At 34.2% G+C, this 18,388-nt stretch overlaps 2 protein-coding genes and 1 long non-coding RNA gene across 9 annotated transcripts; 1 reads left to right on the top strand and 2 right to left on the bottom strand.

Annotated features, from left to right (window-relative positions):
* Positions 1 to 1,354: 1,354 nt before the first annotated feature.
* LOC128195429 (uncharacterized) lies at positions 1,355 to 12,846 on the bottom strand. Of its 7 annotated transcripts, XR_008246904.1 has the most exons (4): positions 12,627 to 12,846; positions 11,581 to 11,668; positions 6,495 to 6,561; positions 4,766 to 6,380 (listed from the first exon to the last, which is right to left on the bottom strand). It is a non-coding gene; the product is annotated as an uncharacterized LOC128195429 (long non-coding RNA). The 7 variants fall into 7 exon arrangements; XR_008246905.1 differs by lacking the exons at positions 4,766 to 6,380; positions 6,495 to 6,561 and adding an exon at positions 1,355 to 1,591 and having other exon boundaries at positions 11,581 to 11,680; XR_008246903.1 differs by lacking the exons at positions 4,766 to 6,380; positions 6,495 to 6,561 and adding an exon at positions 1,355 to 1,591 and having other exon boundaries at positions 12,627 to 12,843.
* Positions 8,784 to 11,126, top strand: LOC108323061 (probable endo-1,3(4)-beta-glucanase ARB_01444). The gene has a single exon (XM_017555391.2). The coding sequence runs from the start codon at positions 8,986 to 8,988 to the stop codon at positions 10,954 to 10,956; it is 1,971 nt and encodes a 656-aa protein (XP_017410880.1). The 5' UTR covers positions 8,784 to 8,985; the 3' UTR covers positions 10,957 to 11,126.
* A 2,288-nt stretch (positions 12,847 to 15,134) lies between the features above and the next one.
* LOC108323030 (ninja-family protein AFP3) lies at positions 15,135 to 17,920 on the bottom strand. Its single transcript, XM_017555358.2, has 2 exons — positions 16,976 to 17,920; positions 15,135 to 15,709 (listed from the first exon to the last, which is right to left on the bottom strand). The coding sequence occupies exons 1-2, from the start codon at positions 17,700 to 17,702 to the stop codon at positions 15,300 to 15,302; spliced, it is 1,137 nt and encodes a 378-aa protein (XP_017410847.1). The 5' UTR covers positions 17,703 to 17,920; the 3' UTR covers positions 15,135 to 15,299.
* Positions 17,921 to 18,388: the final 468 nt, after the last annotated feature.

Here is an 18,388-nt window from a genome sequence, read left to right as displayed (position 1 = left end):
AATAATAATAATTTATTTCGTTTTTTTATTAAAAAATATTGCTTATTCTATTTTTTAAGTGTCTTCATTTGATTTTTTTTTACTTTGAAATTTTTTATTTTGTTCTTTTTATATCACAATTTACTAAAAAATATAATTGACTAGAAATAAAAATCTTCTAAAATACATTATTATTAAATTGTTGATGATAATAATAATATTAACTCAAGTCACAAAAGTTTAAACCGTTACCCTAATTAATTTTAAAAATTAATTAGTGCATAAATTAATGGATTTCGGTTAATAAATAATAATAAAGTCCAACGGTGGTTTTTTGTTTTCTAATTTGCTTTAGAATATGTGAAAACACTTTTGTTTGTTCTTTAACGGTCACCTTTTCTACAAGGGAGCGTCTTAACGTAAACCATCGATATTTGATTTCCTACGGACTACGTTTTAGATTTTTCAATTTAATAATATTCGATATCTCTTTTAATTTAATATTTCAAAATAGATATGGTTTCGATGTACGTGTATTATAATATCATTATAGTCCATCACTAAATATTTAATATGTTATTTATCGTAAAGTATGTAATTTCATCATAATTTTATTTTTAAGATTATCTTAAAAAATAAAAAAGAAAAATAATATTTAAACTACTTTAAATCTAAACTCTTACGTAAGACTGTAGAAAAATGTATTTTCTTAATTCCTTGTGATTTTTTCTTAATTTTTTAACCAGTGTTTTAAGCCATTACTCAACCAGATTGATGATATTATATTATATTTTAACAATTAATGAAGCGTTGAAGATTATCGGAATTAATTTACAATATATTTTTTCAACGGTCATCTACTCTGACAACACAGTTCAATAAAATCAAATCAAATCATACACATTTCTAATTTGATTTTTATTTAAAAATTGTTTATAGATTTTCAAAAGAATAATACATTTAAATATATATATTCGTTACCTTTGATCTTTTTATTTTCGTCTAGAATTTTCTCTTCTACTCCTTACTTTCAATAAAATTATTGCGTTTTCTTATCCCTCGATATACCCTCAACTCGAACTAAATATACACCATTTTTTACAATTTCTAAGCATTAGAAATAAAATAAAAACTTAAATTAGCAGCATTAAATCTACAACAACAGAAAAAAAAAACTTAAAACAAGCTGATGAACATAATTTTGATAAGAAAAAATAATGACGATCATATAGAATTTTACATTGCTAAGAAAAAAAAGCAATTCAATGAAAACATTAGCTGACATATGTAACATCCCAAAATACAGTAATCACCATAAATTAGAATTTAATTACATTAATCAATTAAACAAAGCAGTCTTACATTAAAACTGGGTTCAAAAAGCCGAACGGCTTACAATACAGAAACCAAAAATACAATACAGCAGAGATAAGAAGAGTCAGGGACGAACGATTTTACAAAACCAAAATAACCGAACGTTCACTAATAAGACTAAACAATTCAAAACTAAACAAACGAGCGCGCTAGGGCTCGGCCTTTACTTCCACATCTACGAGGCTCGCATCTTCCAAATTTTCTTCTTCCAGCGCCTCTTCAAGTAGCTCACTTCCATCTGCTCCCATCCACACGGATGATCATCGCGAAGACAAGACGGACGTACAAGGACGAAAGACAACACAAGGAAAAACGAAGGGTAAGCTTATGTAATTTAATTCATACATCAACATAAACATTTAACATTTCAAACACACCAGAATATTTCAACATGAATAATCATCTAAAAACTATCACTAGACCGACCGTCCGGACTGTATGAATCTGTGTAGCTACAGGCGTCCCTAGCACCCGGGTGATGTAGTAACTGGAAAAACACATCAGCTGCCACCCGAGGTTAGCCCTATCCAAAGTACCCCTAAGGACTAGGACCTCCTGCCGTTCCCACACATGATCTACCCTCCTCTACGTGAGGACGAGTACCCACGGAACATCAGGATGGACAACCAGCATTAGCATGCCCACAGTCATACTTTACAAAATTCCATATTCATCCATGAGTCGTTCCTCCCTGGAACGCTCGTTCAAAATCCACAATCATTAATTCATATCATATACTGTTCGTTCATTATCATTCTTCACCTTAAACTCATTTTCATACTCCATTTCAATTCCATAAAATAACGAGCATTCAGCCCTCTTCATAATGAGGACGAACGTAAAAGAGTAAACAAAAAGATTCTTGTTTCAGGAAGGATTACACTGACACATCAGATTTACCGAACGTTATTTCTTAATCGAATCAGTTGAATGAACTGACTGTAGAATGATCTAAATCAACATTCAGAATAATTTAGGTACAAAGACTCTAGGCCGAATCCAACTTAAGAAGGAGAACCAAGAATATTAAGAATTATTTTTGAAGTAATTCACATACGATAGACCGATGCCGGTAAATGACCGAACGTGAAGAAAAGGGAATTACTATTACAGATAGACGAACGTTATTTTATCAAGGTTGATCACATAATAATACGAACGCTTGATATAATACCAAGCACTACTTAGGATGAACGCTAGGTAGATGACCGAACGCGGTATACGGATTTTACTAAAGTTTTGGACGAACGCTATTTTCCTGATTGGCAATTTAATACTAGGACGAGCGTTTCGGTATAAGACCGAGCGCCACTCATAACGAACGCTTTGGTTCGAGACCCATCGCGGACTTGTATTCATAATGGCAAATATAATCAAAGGTAATACGAGATGGTGCAGATAGAATTTAGAAATGACTAAGAGTCCAAAGGTACAACTATAAGTTTCTCAACTCCTTACATTTCACTCGGATATCTACGTTCGGCCGAACGCTCGAACGTAGCAATAATACAATAGGGCGTTCGTCCTCAACTAGGATTCCTTCCGAATGAAAGAATCCCTTACCAAATCATTTTCACTAGAATACCGAACGGTCAAAGACCGTCCAGTGACGTACGTACATAATCATAAGGGGTATTTCTTATCATAATCCATATTATCAAAATTCCAGATTTAACATATCAGCTCATACTTTATAACTTCATATCAAAATATCAAATTACAAACTTTATATGATTCACATTAATCATTCATACCTAGCAACCATCAGCATACGTATCAACCAATGCATACCATATTCATTCATTATAACAGCGATCGTTCATACATCATCAATCAACATTTATCTCATACATTCAGTCCATATCAGACGTTCATACAACATACAGCATCAATTAAATCACAATAAGCTTCCCTTACCTGGACCAGTAGTGAATGTACTAAGAGGGTGATCTTGACTCTTCCAACAATAGCTTTCTACCCTCAACGCCTCTCTTAAGTTCTTCAACTAAATCTAACCGAAAGAAACACGGAAAACTTTAGCTTACACCCATTCATGCAACCAATCTTGGTTTCGCGTGTCATCCAGAAACGAGTGTCTAAGTCGAGAGACTTACCGGTCTCAAAATCTGGAGCTGTTCGGTCCAGGATGCAGCTCACGACACAGGGAACGTTTCTACGGTTCTAAATGTTGAACGGAGAAGAAATGGGTGAGTTACAGTAGAGAGAAGATGGAGGTTTTCTAGAGAGAAGGTGGAGAAAAATGAGAAGTCAGTTTTGGGGAAGAAGGAGGGTGCATGCAGAGAATGGGAATGAGTGTTTCAGAAAAATCTTTTCCCCTCCCAATGTCAAACGGACGTACTCTCACATGCGGACACCTGTCTTCCACTACTGATTTCAGAATGTTCCAACCGTGACACTTGGCAGTGGTGCGTCAGATTAGTGAGTGCGTTTTTAATGGCACTGAGCGTGTGGCGTGGTGCATTTATGAGAGCAACCAGGTGACTCAGTAGTGCATTAATTAGATTTGACAGCTGGCTTACGGTTTAATTTTCCAAGGTCTTACAACATCAGAATAGTTGATGGTGAGTAAATATAATAAAGGATTTATAAAATTTAGATACAATTTTTAGATTAATCTCTAATTAAAATTAAATTTTCATTTTAATAACCTATACTAACTTGTATTAATGTTTAATGAAAACTTGTACTATATGGAATATCTAGATAAAATTGTAGTTCCAATTAGGAAATACTCCAAAACACTGAAGACAATTTATCTAACTTACGGTAATGTATTGTAAATTAGTTAGTGTTCAAAAGAATTACTTTAAAAATCATATAAATAATACTTTTTTATTAATTTATATATTTTACATTCATTGTACATAGAAATTAATCTCCTTGTATTTCATTCTACTTTATTTCTTTCATCAATTTAAAATCAATCTTATTGTTTGTCTTAATTTCAAATGTATTTACGTTTTGTTAAACCTATTTCTTATATTATAAAAATAAAAAATAAGTTACATGGAAGGATGTAACATCCCAAAAATACAGTGTAAAACCATATAATAGAATGATCATGTATAATAATATTACAGCTCAGTTCTTACACTAAAGTAAAGCGAACGCAAGTCTATAGCCAAAAGGCCTTACAGGAAAAGTTACAAACTTAAACTGTACAGGAGTAAAAGTCTGACCGAACAGTTTACAACAGGAAAATACCGAACGGTCGTACATAACAAAAGGAAAGGTGATCTAACGACCACCTTAAAACAACTAAACTACTGACCGAACGTCCTACTGTTCGGTCTTAACTTCAACCTCGACCAGGTTCTCCTCTTCCAGCGCATCTTCCAACAGCTCGTCTCCCTCTGCTCACATCCACACGGATGATCATTGCAATGACAAGATGAACGTACAAAACAAGACAAGACAGGAAACACATGGTAAGCTTATGTAATTTAATTCATGTATAAACATACATTTCACACAATCAAACACACAAGATATATTTCAACATACTTTTCACATAAAGCCTAATACTAGACTGACTGTCCGGACTGTATGAAATTTGTGTAGCTATAGGCGTTCATGCACCCGGGTGATGTAGTAACTGGAATACTCTCATCAGCTGCCACCCACCCGAGGTTAGTCCTATTTGTCCAAAGTACCCCTAAGGACTAGAACCTCCTGCCGTTCCCACACATGACCTACCCTCCTCTACGTGAGGACGAGTACTCACGGAACATCAGGATGAACCGCCAACATTAGCATGCCCACAGTCATACTTTACCAATTCCAATATTCATCCATGAGTCGTTCCTCCCGGATCGCTCGTTCAAATCCACTACATTTCATTCATATCACATTCTCTTCATATTTCATTCCTAATCATTCTCAATTTCATCTTTCATTATCAATTTTCTCAAAGTCATCTTTCATTACCAATCAGTTAAATTCCATCTTTGTTCAAGGATTCTTACGGACACCCGATACCCTACGTTCAATCCTCACTCAGAACGAGGACGAACACTTGGAACGAAATAGAGAAGTCTCCCGTTCCAGAATAGAATAAGACCAAAAGGATTACTATCGGTTTGAGAAAGAAACTGAGTTCAATCCTATAAAACATGAACGACCAGAACGAACGATCGTTACTTAAGAGGTGAGCCAATTAGATGAGCTGACTCTTGCAAGTTCTAACCGAACACCGAAAAGACCATATCAAGTACTAAGGCTCTAGGCCGAAATCAATAAAGGTAGACACGTCAAGACATTTAAAGAATCATACTTAGAAGAATTCACATAAAGAAACCGAACGCTTATGAATCCTTAACTTATTTGAATTTACATCAAGAAATTCGAATGTCAGTTAATGACCGAGCTCTGTAGAGAAAACTCTATTGAAGTTGGATGAATGCTATTTTCATCAAGATATATTATAAAAGTATTGAGACGATCGCTTGGTGTAAGACCAAGCACTACTCAGAACGATCGCTTGGTGTAAGACCAAGCACCATTCAGACGATCGCTTGGTGTAAGACCAAGCACTACTCAGACGATCGCTCATGCACAGTATTTTGAAACGAAGATGATCGTCCTCAACTAAGATTCTTCTCAAATGAAAGAATCCAATTCTAACCAAATTTACTATGAAATACCAAACGGTCGATGACCATTTGGTGACGAAGTACTCTTTCATATAGAAATTTCATATCAGAATCATTTATATTCCAATTCATTTCTTAACATATAGTTTCATAACTTTATACATTCGTCTCATAATCACTTTTCATGCTTCATACAATCCATATCATAGAAATTCCAAATATTTCATACATCAGAACATAGCACAATCACATTTGATTTCCAATCATTAAATAAACGAACGTTCATGCAGCACAACAACATACAAATTAAATTAAATAAGCTTCCCTTACCTTTTAAGATAGCCGAACGCTCACAGATACAGACTAGGGTTTTCCTCTAACAGAGGCCTTAACGTTCTAGACACGTTTTAAGAACTATAACAAACACAAGACCAGAAAATACTCAGAATGATAAGATCAACTCATGCAACCAAGAATCTGGGTTTACATGTTACAGAAAACACACGAATGGAGGAGGGATGAACTTACCAGTTCAGAACTTGAAACTGATCGGTTCAAACTGAAGCTCTTGATGCAGTAAATGCTTCTACGGTGTCTGAACAGAGATCGGATAAGAGAAAGGGTGAGTTTTGGTAGAGAGAAGGGAGATCTTTTAGAGAGAAGGAGGAGAAATAAAAATATCAGAGTTTTAAGGAAGACAGGTGCATGCAGAGAATGACGTGAGTTTTCCTAGAATTCAAAGTTTTACTTCCCACGTCAAGACGGACATCCGCTCGCCTGCCAACACCTATCCTCTACCAGCTGAGTGTCGAGCCTCTCTCTTGATACATGAAACCCACTAAAACGAATCTGAGTGCATTTTTATGGTTCTGACAAAGGACATACTTTAAATATATATATATATATATATATTCCCATCAAAATCACACTTTTAATTGAAAAAATAGTGGTATATATAGATATGTCGTTTCTTTCATAAGAGATATATACTTTTCATCGATTCATAGTTTTATTGCTACATATGCATATAAAATTCTTACTTTAATACCTCTTATCATATTAAATTTTAATAATTCATTATACGTATTAAAATATTATTTATTTTTTTAAAACATATGGATGCCAATGTATTGAAATTATTTTTAATCTTTCATTATTGTCATATTCGGTATATTTCAGGTATTTCGACTTTAAAATTAGAAATTCTTATTATAGTTTTGTTTTTAAAAAATCTATTTAAAAATTTAAAATTTAAAAAATAACATATATTTAAATTTTTTTATCTTAATTTTTAAATAATATAAAATTATTAAATATATCCAAAAAAAATAAATGAGCTATTTATAAAACTAATTGGAGTGATACTCTAACTACAACTTGTTTAAAGAACTTCCTAAAAAATATTAATCAAACAACAAAATCCATTTACACTTTATATTAAATAATGGTATTTTAAGAAAAATATAATTTTATACTTATTATATGCTCCTCATTTCTTTTTGTCTAGATCACAAGCACCAGTCATTCAAAATATGGTAATTGTATTCAAAATGGTTAAGGTCCCAACAAGTAGTAAGTGTGTGCTGACTAAAATATAATCACATGTTCAAACTTAGTTTCTCAGTAAGTTGCATAGTAACTAAGTAATTTTTAATATATAATAATATTTATTAAAAATTTAAGATAAATTAAAGTATCACTTTAAATATAAGTATTATGAATAAAATATGAGTAAAAGATCTATAAAGTTGTTATTATGTATTTTTAGAAAATCTCATATATGATATGATGAAAATTTAAAAAAAAAAATATAAATTATAAATATTGTTAGAAGATGAATTTTAAATCTAATTCAACTTGATAAAATTTAAACTATTTATATATTTTAATTTAATTTTAACTTTACTCGACATTTTCAATTCACTCATCTCACAAAATATATATATATATATATATATATTTATTTATTTATTGTGTATTAATTAATTAAATAATATATCTAACAAATATTAAATTTTGCTATACTTTTAAAAATAAATTTGATGCCTAACTCAGTCTTATCAAACCACCGTTACACACATACAAGAAAAAAAAAATCAAATTGTAACGTATATGGCTTTTGGCTTCCACTTTCAAAAAGACACAACAATAAATGGGATTATGCTACTGCTTGTGTTCTGTGCTACATACGGATTCGACATTCAAGAACTACAGTACCTTTCACTTTCTGCTTCCAAACACACAAAGCCAGCAAAGTATGTCCACAAAAATCCAAAAGATACTTCTTTACAACGGCAATATTCTCAATAATTGCTAAACTTCTAGATATTATTTTTAACTTAATTAACAATAACAGTTATGTCATGTGCTATACACTTCAGAATAATAGTTATATAAGAATGAGTCAATCTGAATCCTCTAAAAATTTCTTCCTGCTACTTTTCTTACTTAAGTAATATAATAGATAAATAAATATATAAAACATTTTATGTTTTCAAGATATTAAATATCTTTTATACAAGAATATAACATTTTTCCACAGTGAGAGTTTATCGTCCGATCCATAAACAAAAACTCTTAAAATATGCCATGTTTGAATACTAAACAATACATTGAAAAGTGGAGAAAGAGAGAGAGAGGTTTAACAAAGCAAAGAAAAAGTTTCCGTTCGGCTTGGAAATTGAACAAGCCTTGGAATTGATCTTCCGTGTCCTCCAACTAAACTGCCAGCAAACACAAACCAACAAATGAAAAATCGTATAATTTACCCAGTCTACACTTAATCGCATAGCTTTCAATTACGTGACGTCTGGGAGGGAGTATACGAAAAGTGTGAGAAGGTAAATGTTGTTTTACCATTACAAAACCAAACACAAGGATGGTGAGGCAATAAGTGTAATAATATACGAAAGCATTATTCTAAAGTCAACTTGGCAGGTCAAAGAAACTCTTAGCTTGGTTCATATAAGAGACCACACACATTGCAGCAAGCAATCACATCTCTTCCTCGTCACAAACAATGTCTCCTTCTTTTCTATTCCCTCAAACTCAATCAACAGTTGTCCCTGATCCTTCAACCTACTTCTCACCAAACCTCCTTTCATCTCCACTCCCCACAAACTCTTTCTTCCAAAACTTTGTTATTCCAAATGGTACAGTGCCTGAGTACTTTCACCCCTACCACATTCAGTCCTCAAACTCCTCACTCTCTGCTTCCTACCCTTTTCTCTTCTTTACAGCAGCTGTCCTGTACCAAATTTTTGTCCCAGATCTCACCATCTCAGCCTCTCAAACAAACTCATATGGACAAAACCGTGTCATCTCATCCTACAGTGATCTTGGTGTCACTTTGGACATCCCCAGTTCCAACCTCAGGTTCTTTCTTGTCAGAGGAAGCCCTTTCATAACTGCTTCTGTCACAAAGCCAACATCTCTTTCCATCAAAACAGTGCACACCATAGTCTCTTTGTCTTCCTATGATGACAATACCAAGTTTATCCTTCAGCTTAACAACACTCAGACATGGCTCATATACGCCTCCTCCCCAATCTATTTGAACCATGTTGCTTCTGAGGTTACATCCAAGCCGTTTTCTGGCATCATTCGTATAGCAGCGTTGCCTGATTCCAACCCCAATAATGTGGCAACTCTTGACAAGTTCAGTTCTTGTTACCCTGTGTCGGGTGGTGCTGCACTCAGTAAGCGTTTCCGAGTGGAGTATAAATGGCAAAAGAAAAGGTCAGGGGACTTGCTCATGCTAGCGCACCCTCTTCATGCTAAGCTTCTATCACATGATTGTAACGTTACCATTCTGCACGATTTTAAGTATAGAAGTGTTGACGGTGATCTTGTTGGTGTTGTTGGAGATTCATGGGTGTTGGAGACGGACCCTATTCCTGTGACATGGCATTCTAAAAAAGGGATCAATAGAGAGTCATTTGGTGAGATTGTCTCAGCACTTTATAAGGATGTCAAGGGGCTAAATTCTTCTGCAATAACAACAAATTCATCTTATTTCTATGGAAAGCTTGTTGGAAGGGCTGCAAGGTTAGCCTTGATCGCAGAAGAAGTGTCTTATCCTAAGGTGATTCCCAAGATTAAAAAGTTTCTGAAGGAAACCATTGAGCCCTGGTTGGATGGAACTTTCAAAGGGAATGGTTTTCTATACGAAAGAAAATGGCGTGGAATTGTTACCGAACAAGGCTCCACAGATTCAACTGCTGATTTTGGGTTTGGAATATATAACGATCACCATTTTCATTTGGGGTACTTCCTTTATGGAATTGCAGTTCTTGCAAAGATTGACCCTGCCTGGGGCAAAAAATTCAAACCGCAAGCTTATTCACTTGTGACAGATTTTATGAACTTGGGCCAAAGATATAACTCAGATTATCCACGCCTAAGGTGTTTTGACCTTTACAAGTTACACTCTTGGGCTTCAGGGCTGACTGAATTTGAAGATGGAAGGAATCAGGAGAGTACAAGTGAAGCTGTAAATGCATACTATGCAGCAGCTTTGATGGGTTTAGCTTATGGTGATAGCCGTCTTGTTGATACTGGATCGACACTGTTAGCATTGGAAATTCGTGCTACACAAACATGGTGGCATGTAAAAGCGGAAGACAACTTGTATGAAGAAGAATTTGCAAAAGATAACAGGATTGTGGGTATTCTGTGGGCTAACAAGAGGGACAGTAAGCTATGGTGGGCTACTGCCGAGTGTAGAGAGTGTAGGCTTAGTATCCAAGTTCTACCCTTGTTGCCTGTCACTGAGACCTTGTTCTCTGATACTGTTTATACCAAGGAGCTTGTGGAATGGACACTGCCTTCTTTGAAGAATAAAACAAATGTAGAAGGCTGGAAGGGATTCACCTATGCCTTGCAAGGAATTTATGATAAAAGTACAGCATTAAAGAAAATAAGAACGTTGACAGGTTTCGATGATGGAAACTCGTTCAGTAACCTCCTCTGGTGGATTCACAGCAGATGAGGAGTAATGCAAACAAGTTTTTGGACAAGTTCTTGTAATCTTACTTTTCAATTTGATCCTTGTCAACATTTTTTGTTCACTGTAATTTATGAAATTCTACATCTCGTATCAGTTGTTGTTAATGTGGTGAGGTAAATTTAATATTTAATAATTTTTAAGAATTTTTTAAACCTTGCAGTTTAGCAGATTTTTCCTCTGTAATTAGAAGTTCAGTCAGTTCCCTGTAACTTTTAACAGAATTTTTATGTTTGGCATCTATTGATGTAGGATCAATCTAATTAGCAAATGATGTTCAAGCTTATTGAGACAACGAAGCTATAAAAGCACCGGGTTAATTTAATGATCCAAAATGAATGATAAGCCAACCTCCTAATCCTAGAATAGAACACTTCAAAACCAAGAATGACTCTCATCAACAAGTCCAAACTGATTAAACGTTTTGTTGCACCAAAAAGATCCGAAGCTCTGATAGTGTGTTTGAGTAAAGTAATATTCGACTCATGAAAAATCTTCTCACACTTTCTGTAGTTCACTGGACAACGCTTGAGTCGGTATTGTGAAAATAGCAGTTGAAACAAAAATATTCATAATTTGTGTTGGCAAGAAATTACAAGAGTATATTACCAAGGCAGAAGCCAGAGACGTCCACAGTTTGTTCATAATTTGGCTTAGCTACCAGAACTGGTATTGAACTACCACAAGGCCAGTGTACCTGGGTTAGAGACTGCAGAACTGAGATTCAATGAACAACTTATAGCTTTCATTTTCAACTTGCTTCCAAATTCAATAATATATAATAAAGAAACAGAAGATATCTTATTTTTATCAATTCTAAAAATAAACTTAAGTGTGATATCTTATTTCAATCAAACTTGAAACTTCATCCTGATAATTAGAGTCAGCTTCTATTATGCAAGTTACTGAAATCAAAGTAGAACTCTAATTTGGAATAAGGATTAGCCCCAAAAAAGCATCTAATATATTATTACATTTGTTGTCCACTTATGTATTCCAAAGAAATCCCTATATGGAACATAGTTAGAAGAAAAAAAAAGTCTTGTTCTTGTTTGTGTGCATACTTCAAAACTGTAGCATGTAACACACTATTTGCGGACCACAGCATTGACAAATACCACCATATGCATTCCATTTCATTGCACCAACAACAGCCCCCACCACTCCGCAACACACGTTCCCACCAAAGCACCACAAAGCACGCCACATTGAAAAATTTCCTTCCCCAATCACACGTTTCTTCAGTCATACAAATTGTGTTAAAATACTCTCCATACTATTGTGCCTTCTGTGTACACCACATTATCTGATAATGACTAATTCTAATCAAGCACTTCCCGTTGTTTTTCCTATAATTCTCTTTGTCATACAGAAAACTAAGGAGCTTTACAAATGTAATTTCTCTTCATCGTGATACATGGCATCTCAAACCACTAGGCCACAAACTCCCATGCTATTGAACTCAGAAACTCTCAAATCATAATCCCGTCAACACATAGGCATTTCCTAACTAACACTTCCATGGCCAAAACAAAGCCTTAAAATCAACCATGCCAGTAAATCAAAATTAAAATAAAATGAAATTCATTCTCATTCAATAATTATTACCAAAAGCATATCAACTGGAAAAAAGAAGAAGAAAAAACGCAATTCACCTTGGCAATTTTGATTTGAGGCTTTCTTTGAATCCACGGAGAAAGTATTGGAAATTTTACGTTTTGGTGTTGTTCGTTCGAATGTGTTTCTGGCTCTTATCTCGTTCCTGGGATTTGGGGAATTTCTGTGGCTCTGAAGAGCTTAGGATAACGTGACCGTTAAGGAAGATGTAAAAAAAATTAAATTTTGGATTCATGAAAAAATAAATTAAATTAAAAATTTCAGTTTTAAGACACAAAAAAGTAATTTTTTACTTTTTACTTTCTAATTAAATAAAAGTATATTACGTGGGTTGCATATTTATTTTATATTTTTTCCTTTGACCATCCTGTATCATTAGTGAAAGCTTTGCTAAAGCTAGAAATTTAAACTAAGTCTTCTGTTCTAAACTTGGTGATGCTGAAACTAGGGACTTTACCATCAAAAGAACATAAGATTTACTTCTACGGAGTAAAATGTTTGACACCATTGAACTTTGACCCTAAATTTATGTTCTGAAAATGGAGAATAGTTTTCTGTTTTCTCTACCATGACTGAACTGATACATCTAGAAGAATGTTTTGAGATGATTGATGCTAACACACCTTATCATTTCTTCTTCTTGTACCATATTTTTTATCCACATTATGCATTTTAAATTATATAATTTAAAATACAACAATTTTTATCCACATTTTTATAAAAAATATATTTTAAATTATTCAATTTGAAATATAAAAATTTATGAGAGTACAAAATAAATATAGAAAGAAATTGTCCACATTTATAAGATATACATCACCATTTATAATAAACATTCAATAGAAAAAAATAAACATTCTTAAATTCTTAATCAAAGATTACTCTCTTAGGCTGTGTTCGTTTGGAAGAAAAATACTATTCACGTGAATTACCGCATTAGCCAAAAATAACCGGTTACAGCAAAGTGTAACTGATTATAGAGAAGAATGAATTTTGCTTGCACCCACGTAACCTGGCGAACGCGTAACCGGTTACGCAATATATATTTTTCAATTTTTTTTATAATTATTTTAATATTATAATTTAAAAATGTACATTTTAATAAAATTAAGTATATTATATTTTCTAATTTATTAAAAATAAGTTGATTATTTAATTTTTATAATTTTTAAACATTAATTTTATAAATTATTTATAATTTTTTTCTTTATAAACATTTTTATAATTAAATATAACATTTTATATTACTTTTATAATTAGGGACATTTTTCTAATCTTTAATTTTTACCAATTAAACTAATTTTTAAAATCTATCACATCAATCAAATCCTACACTAATTCTCACAAACTTTATTTCTAAATCCACTCTCAATTACCCACAAATCCACTCAAAAAAACAACTAAAAAATTACCCTCAAATCCATTCAAATCATCTCCCCCAAATCTACCCAAAAGAACACAGCCATAGTTGGACCTAGTTTTCTTCAATTTTGAGATATCTTTGTGCTCATGGAAGGGAGCATGTTATTTAGATATCCACCCAGAGGTTTTGGTGATGATAAAATAAAAATAGCTGTATGAGATTAAGATAGATTTTGATACTGCTTGTTTTATTACTTTTATCCAAGAACAAACTTCAAGAGGACATGTATGTAACTTCAAGAAGACATGTAGATAGTAATAATGTATATGATAATAATATATAATAATATTTGTAATAATTATCTCCACATTGATTTCAATAATAACTTCTAATTGATTTAAAGTGTAAAAATTACACAGTAATGCATCCTTAATTAGTGAAATAAAACAATAAGAGGTATGATACAATATGTATTTGGAGAGGTTTTTCTTAATTCCTTCATAATAGCAAGCAAGTATAACAGACGACAAACAAAAACAAAATCAGAAGCAGGCATCAAGTAGATTATGCAAATGTAGACACAAAAAAACAGAAAAGAATTCCCAGTGTAATAATATACAGTTCTACACTCATTTGACATTTTCTCATTTTCCTATTGTAATCTCTTATGTAAATATCATGTCAAATAAGTGTAAGTATTTCAACCTACCATTGCTCATAGATTAAACGTTTTGGTGCTTAATATTTACTTTTCTTTCAGGTGGGGAAGGGGAAGGGATGAAAGAGAAAAAAATAAATGTAAACACTGAGAAAAATATTTCTCCTCAATAGAAAAACAAAATATTTTTCGGGTCTTTAGTATAAACAGGTTGGCGTATCAAATCCATACAATTGCACATAAATATATATATATATATATATATATATATATATATATATATATATATATATATATATATATATATATATATATATATATATGAAATGATGCAACAACCCTTTTCCAAAGATAGAATTTTTATACCTTTTCAGTTGTAAAATATGGAAACAATAAACCATGTGAAACTTTTCTTTTGACAGTTATCATATATCAGAAAAATGAAAAGCAGCCCACCAACAAAGTCTGAGAAGTAACAAATAACCCCTTCCGTTCTAATGCATAAGAACAAAGGAGAAGAATACCTGAATAAGAAACCAGATTCATAATAATATATTATCTATGATTTCAAAGGAACAGAACTTGAACATAACATGCAGTTTAGAAGTCAAGGTGAGTTCAAGAGTGAACATAGGAATCAATTGAGTAAAAATTTGATGACTCATGATTGGTTGGTTCTTTCTCTTGGCCTCACAAAATGCTTGGACTAACAACAATATGCTTCAATGGGTTTGCCACGTCACCGCCACCAGCATGCTTAACAAACTCTGAAGGGGTGAGAAAACTGCCATGGCAAACACACACTATCCTCACTTCTTCCCCTTTCCCATACCGGTAAAGAAAACCTTCCACTCTTCTTCCAGTAGGACCATCACCTTTTGTGGAGACACAGGGCATGTCTTCCAACAAGTTCCTCACAATGTCTTTGGTTCTGTTTTGGGGTAGTGAATGCTTGTTAGATTCACTTCTCATATCCACTGCAGCAGCATTCTTGGTTCCGTTCTCTGCAACACTTTCTTGGGCAGCCATTGGTGATTTCAGATCACCTTCTGGCACCAAGTTGGCACTAGTAGGACTTCTAACATCTACTGGTGTTGGTCCTGAAGTTTAGCCAAAATAGGTTGCAAAATAATTTAAGATACCAAAAATGGCTTTGCAGTAGTCAACTACTAGTCATAGAACAGGATGAACAAAGCATTTCATTAATTACTATTTAGCTTGCTATTCCCAAGCCTTACAGAAGCTGAAAATGTTTCTGATAATATAAACTTCATATACATTTTAACAGATTAAATGAAATTTTCAGTAAAATGCCAAATTCAATATATAGATCCGTTGAAACACACCTTTCTGAATTCTTCAGCTCTTAGAAGATATTATTGTGTTGCTCTACCAAATAGAGGCAGGCAATCTAAAGAACTATGCAACAGTGATTATAGACAACCATTTCTTAAAGCTTACATGTACTGCAGTAGCCATCATTAGATTTTCCAAAAGAGAATTCACAATCAACTGATTCGAGGTCAGAATCCAATGGAAGTAAAGGGTAATGATATTTGCTCTAAATGAATAAGCATTACAAGAAAAATGACTAATATAATTTTTTCAACATTCATGTTCTCCAACTTTGTTTGACACACAAGGATACAACCTCTGGTGTCATGCTTATCTTTTTGGAGACATTCTCAACATAACAAATGTCAGCCCAAAGGTATGCACAAAAGATCACGGTGAAGTGCTAAATACTAGCCACTTTGGATTATCATTTCAAATCAAAGGCCAAATTCAGCTTAAACAATAATACTCCTAAATATCTAGTTGGGTTGTTACAAAAATTACCCAGCAAATGCAAAATTGAACTAAGACAAAACTCTGACTAATTTTTTCTGGCCCAGACATGATCTGACATCTGCAAAATAAAACTCACTCATCCTGATCATCTCATCATTCAACAAATTTACATCTATTAAGAAAACAGTAATTCTAATTTTCAATTAAGAGTTGAAAAGTTAAACCCCAAGCAGAGGCTGACTTCTCCTGATTTCTCTTTTTTGGTATAAAATGAGAAACCCGATATCATAACCTAGGACAATCATGCCACTATGGGGGACCCTAGTAGGTCTCACCCTCCCTAACTTAATCCCTGACTAGGGGTGAAAAGTTAAAAAATAAAAAACAGCAAAAAATATTTCAACTTTTTTCCTGCTTGATTGATGACCAATATCCCAAAGGGAAAACACAACAAGAAAAAAATTGAAAAGGAATAAAACCAGAACAGTCAAAGAAAGCAATCAAATGCAAAAACAAATAACCAAAAGCCCTTGAAAAAAAGTGTAAAATAAAAAATAGCAATTAATAATTATTACCTTGACCTTGTTGAGACTCAACTTCTGAGGTTCCCGAAGAACCAATGGAACCCTGCGAAGGCGATGGAGGCGCCAACACTACTCCACCCTTCTCCTTCTTCTCTTTCTCGATGTCCCCATTCAAACCGAGTCCACAAACGCGTGTGGTCAACGACACGGTTCTCCCCAGGGGTGCACCCTCAGCGTAAGCCCCTGCACCTTGTTCCACAGGATTATTCCCTTCAGACCCAACCCTTAGTTGTTGTTGCTCTCTGACAGCCTTCAAATTTCTCTGCTTCTCGGAGCGCTTCCTTCTAGCCTCCATGCGGCGCATCGTCTGCAACTCCTTCCTTTTCCGCCACTCCTCCTCCGTCTCCGTCGGCAGCGAGCATGTCCTCACCAGAGGCCCCGTGCACCCCACAGCAGCGTACCCCATCTCCTCGTCCCTCACGAACTCCGGAATCGACGTCGTTCTCTTTATCTTCTTGGCGGTGGGGTCCACCCCAAATCGACCGTTCATAGAAAGCCCGAGACTTAGTTCCAACTCCTCTTCTTCCTCCAACTTCACCACCGGCAGAGGCAAATTCTGATGATTACCATGGCGGCTGTGATGATTATTCACTCCCATGAAGCTTCTCAACAGATCTCGTGGCAAATTGTTCATTGGAGATTGTGTTGTTGTTGTGGGTGCTGAAGAAATGTAATGATGTTTGTTGTGGGTGTTGTCTCTGTCTTGAACTTGTGCCATTGAAAGAAACTAAGAGACAGAAACAGAGAAAGAGACAGAGAGGGTAAAACCTGAAGAAAAAAATGTAAAATTGGAGTTGGTGATTATGTGGGTAAGGAAAGATGATTCATTGTTAAACCGACCAATTCATCCGTTTTCTGTTTGGAAGAAAACTTTGTTGCATTTCTACATTTTCTGAGTGTGTTGTTGTGAGAGGGATAAAGAGAGAGAAAGAGAAAATAAAGGAATTAATGAGAGAAAGGAAAAAGAGCGAGAGTGAAAAGGTATGAAATGACGAGAATGGGGCTAAGGGATAAGGAGGCGACACGTGGGGAGAGGAGGGAAGCTTGGAGGTACACGTGGCGATGAGAGAGAGTGGTGAGGTGGCGCGTACGAGGCTATTGTGTTTGTCTCGTAGGAAAGGAAAGGTAGGAGAGAAGAAAATTGGGAAAGATGATTGCAATTTTCGATGCACACGTGTCGCCACAATGGTGAGAGTGAAAGCAAACCACACGTGATGGAATGAGAAGGTGACACATATATGGGTTAGGATGAATACTGAAATACAAGATAACGTCCCACACAACACCCAGCTTGCACACACTCACTCTTTTTTTTACAGGAAAAAAAAAACATATTTTATTTTATCTATTCACATGACTGAATCAATCCCAGATTTTATGTCATCTATCATCAATAATAATGTA

The sequence above is a fragment of the Vigna angularis genome, chromosome 2 (assembly GCF_016808095.1).
Source record: "Vigna angularis cultivar LongXiaoDou No.4 chromosome 2, ASM1680809v1, whole genome shotgun sequence".
Taxonomy (NCBI): Eukaryota; Viridiplantae; Streptophyta; class Magnoliopsida; order Fabales; family Fabaceae; genus Vigna; species Vigna angularis.
The sequence above is the reverse complement of the archived record's forward strand: the minus strand, read 5'-3'. Positions and strand labels throughout refer to the sequence as shown.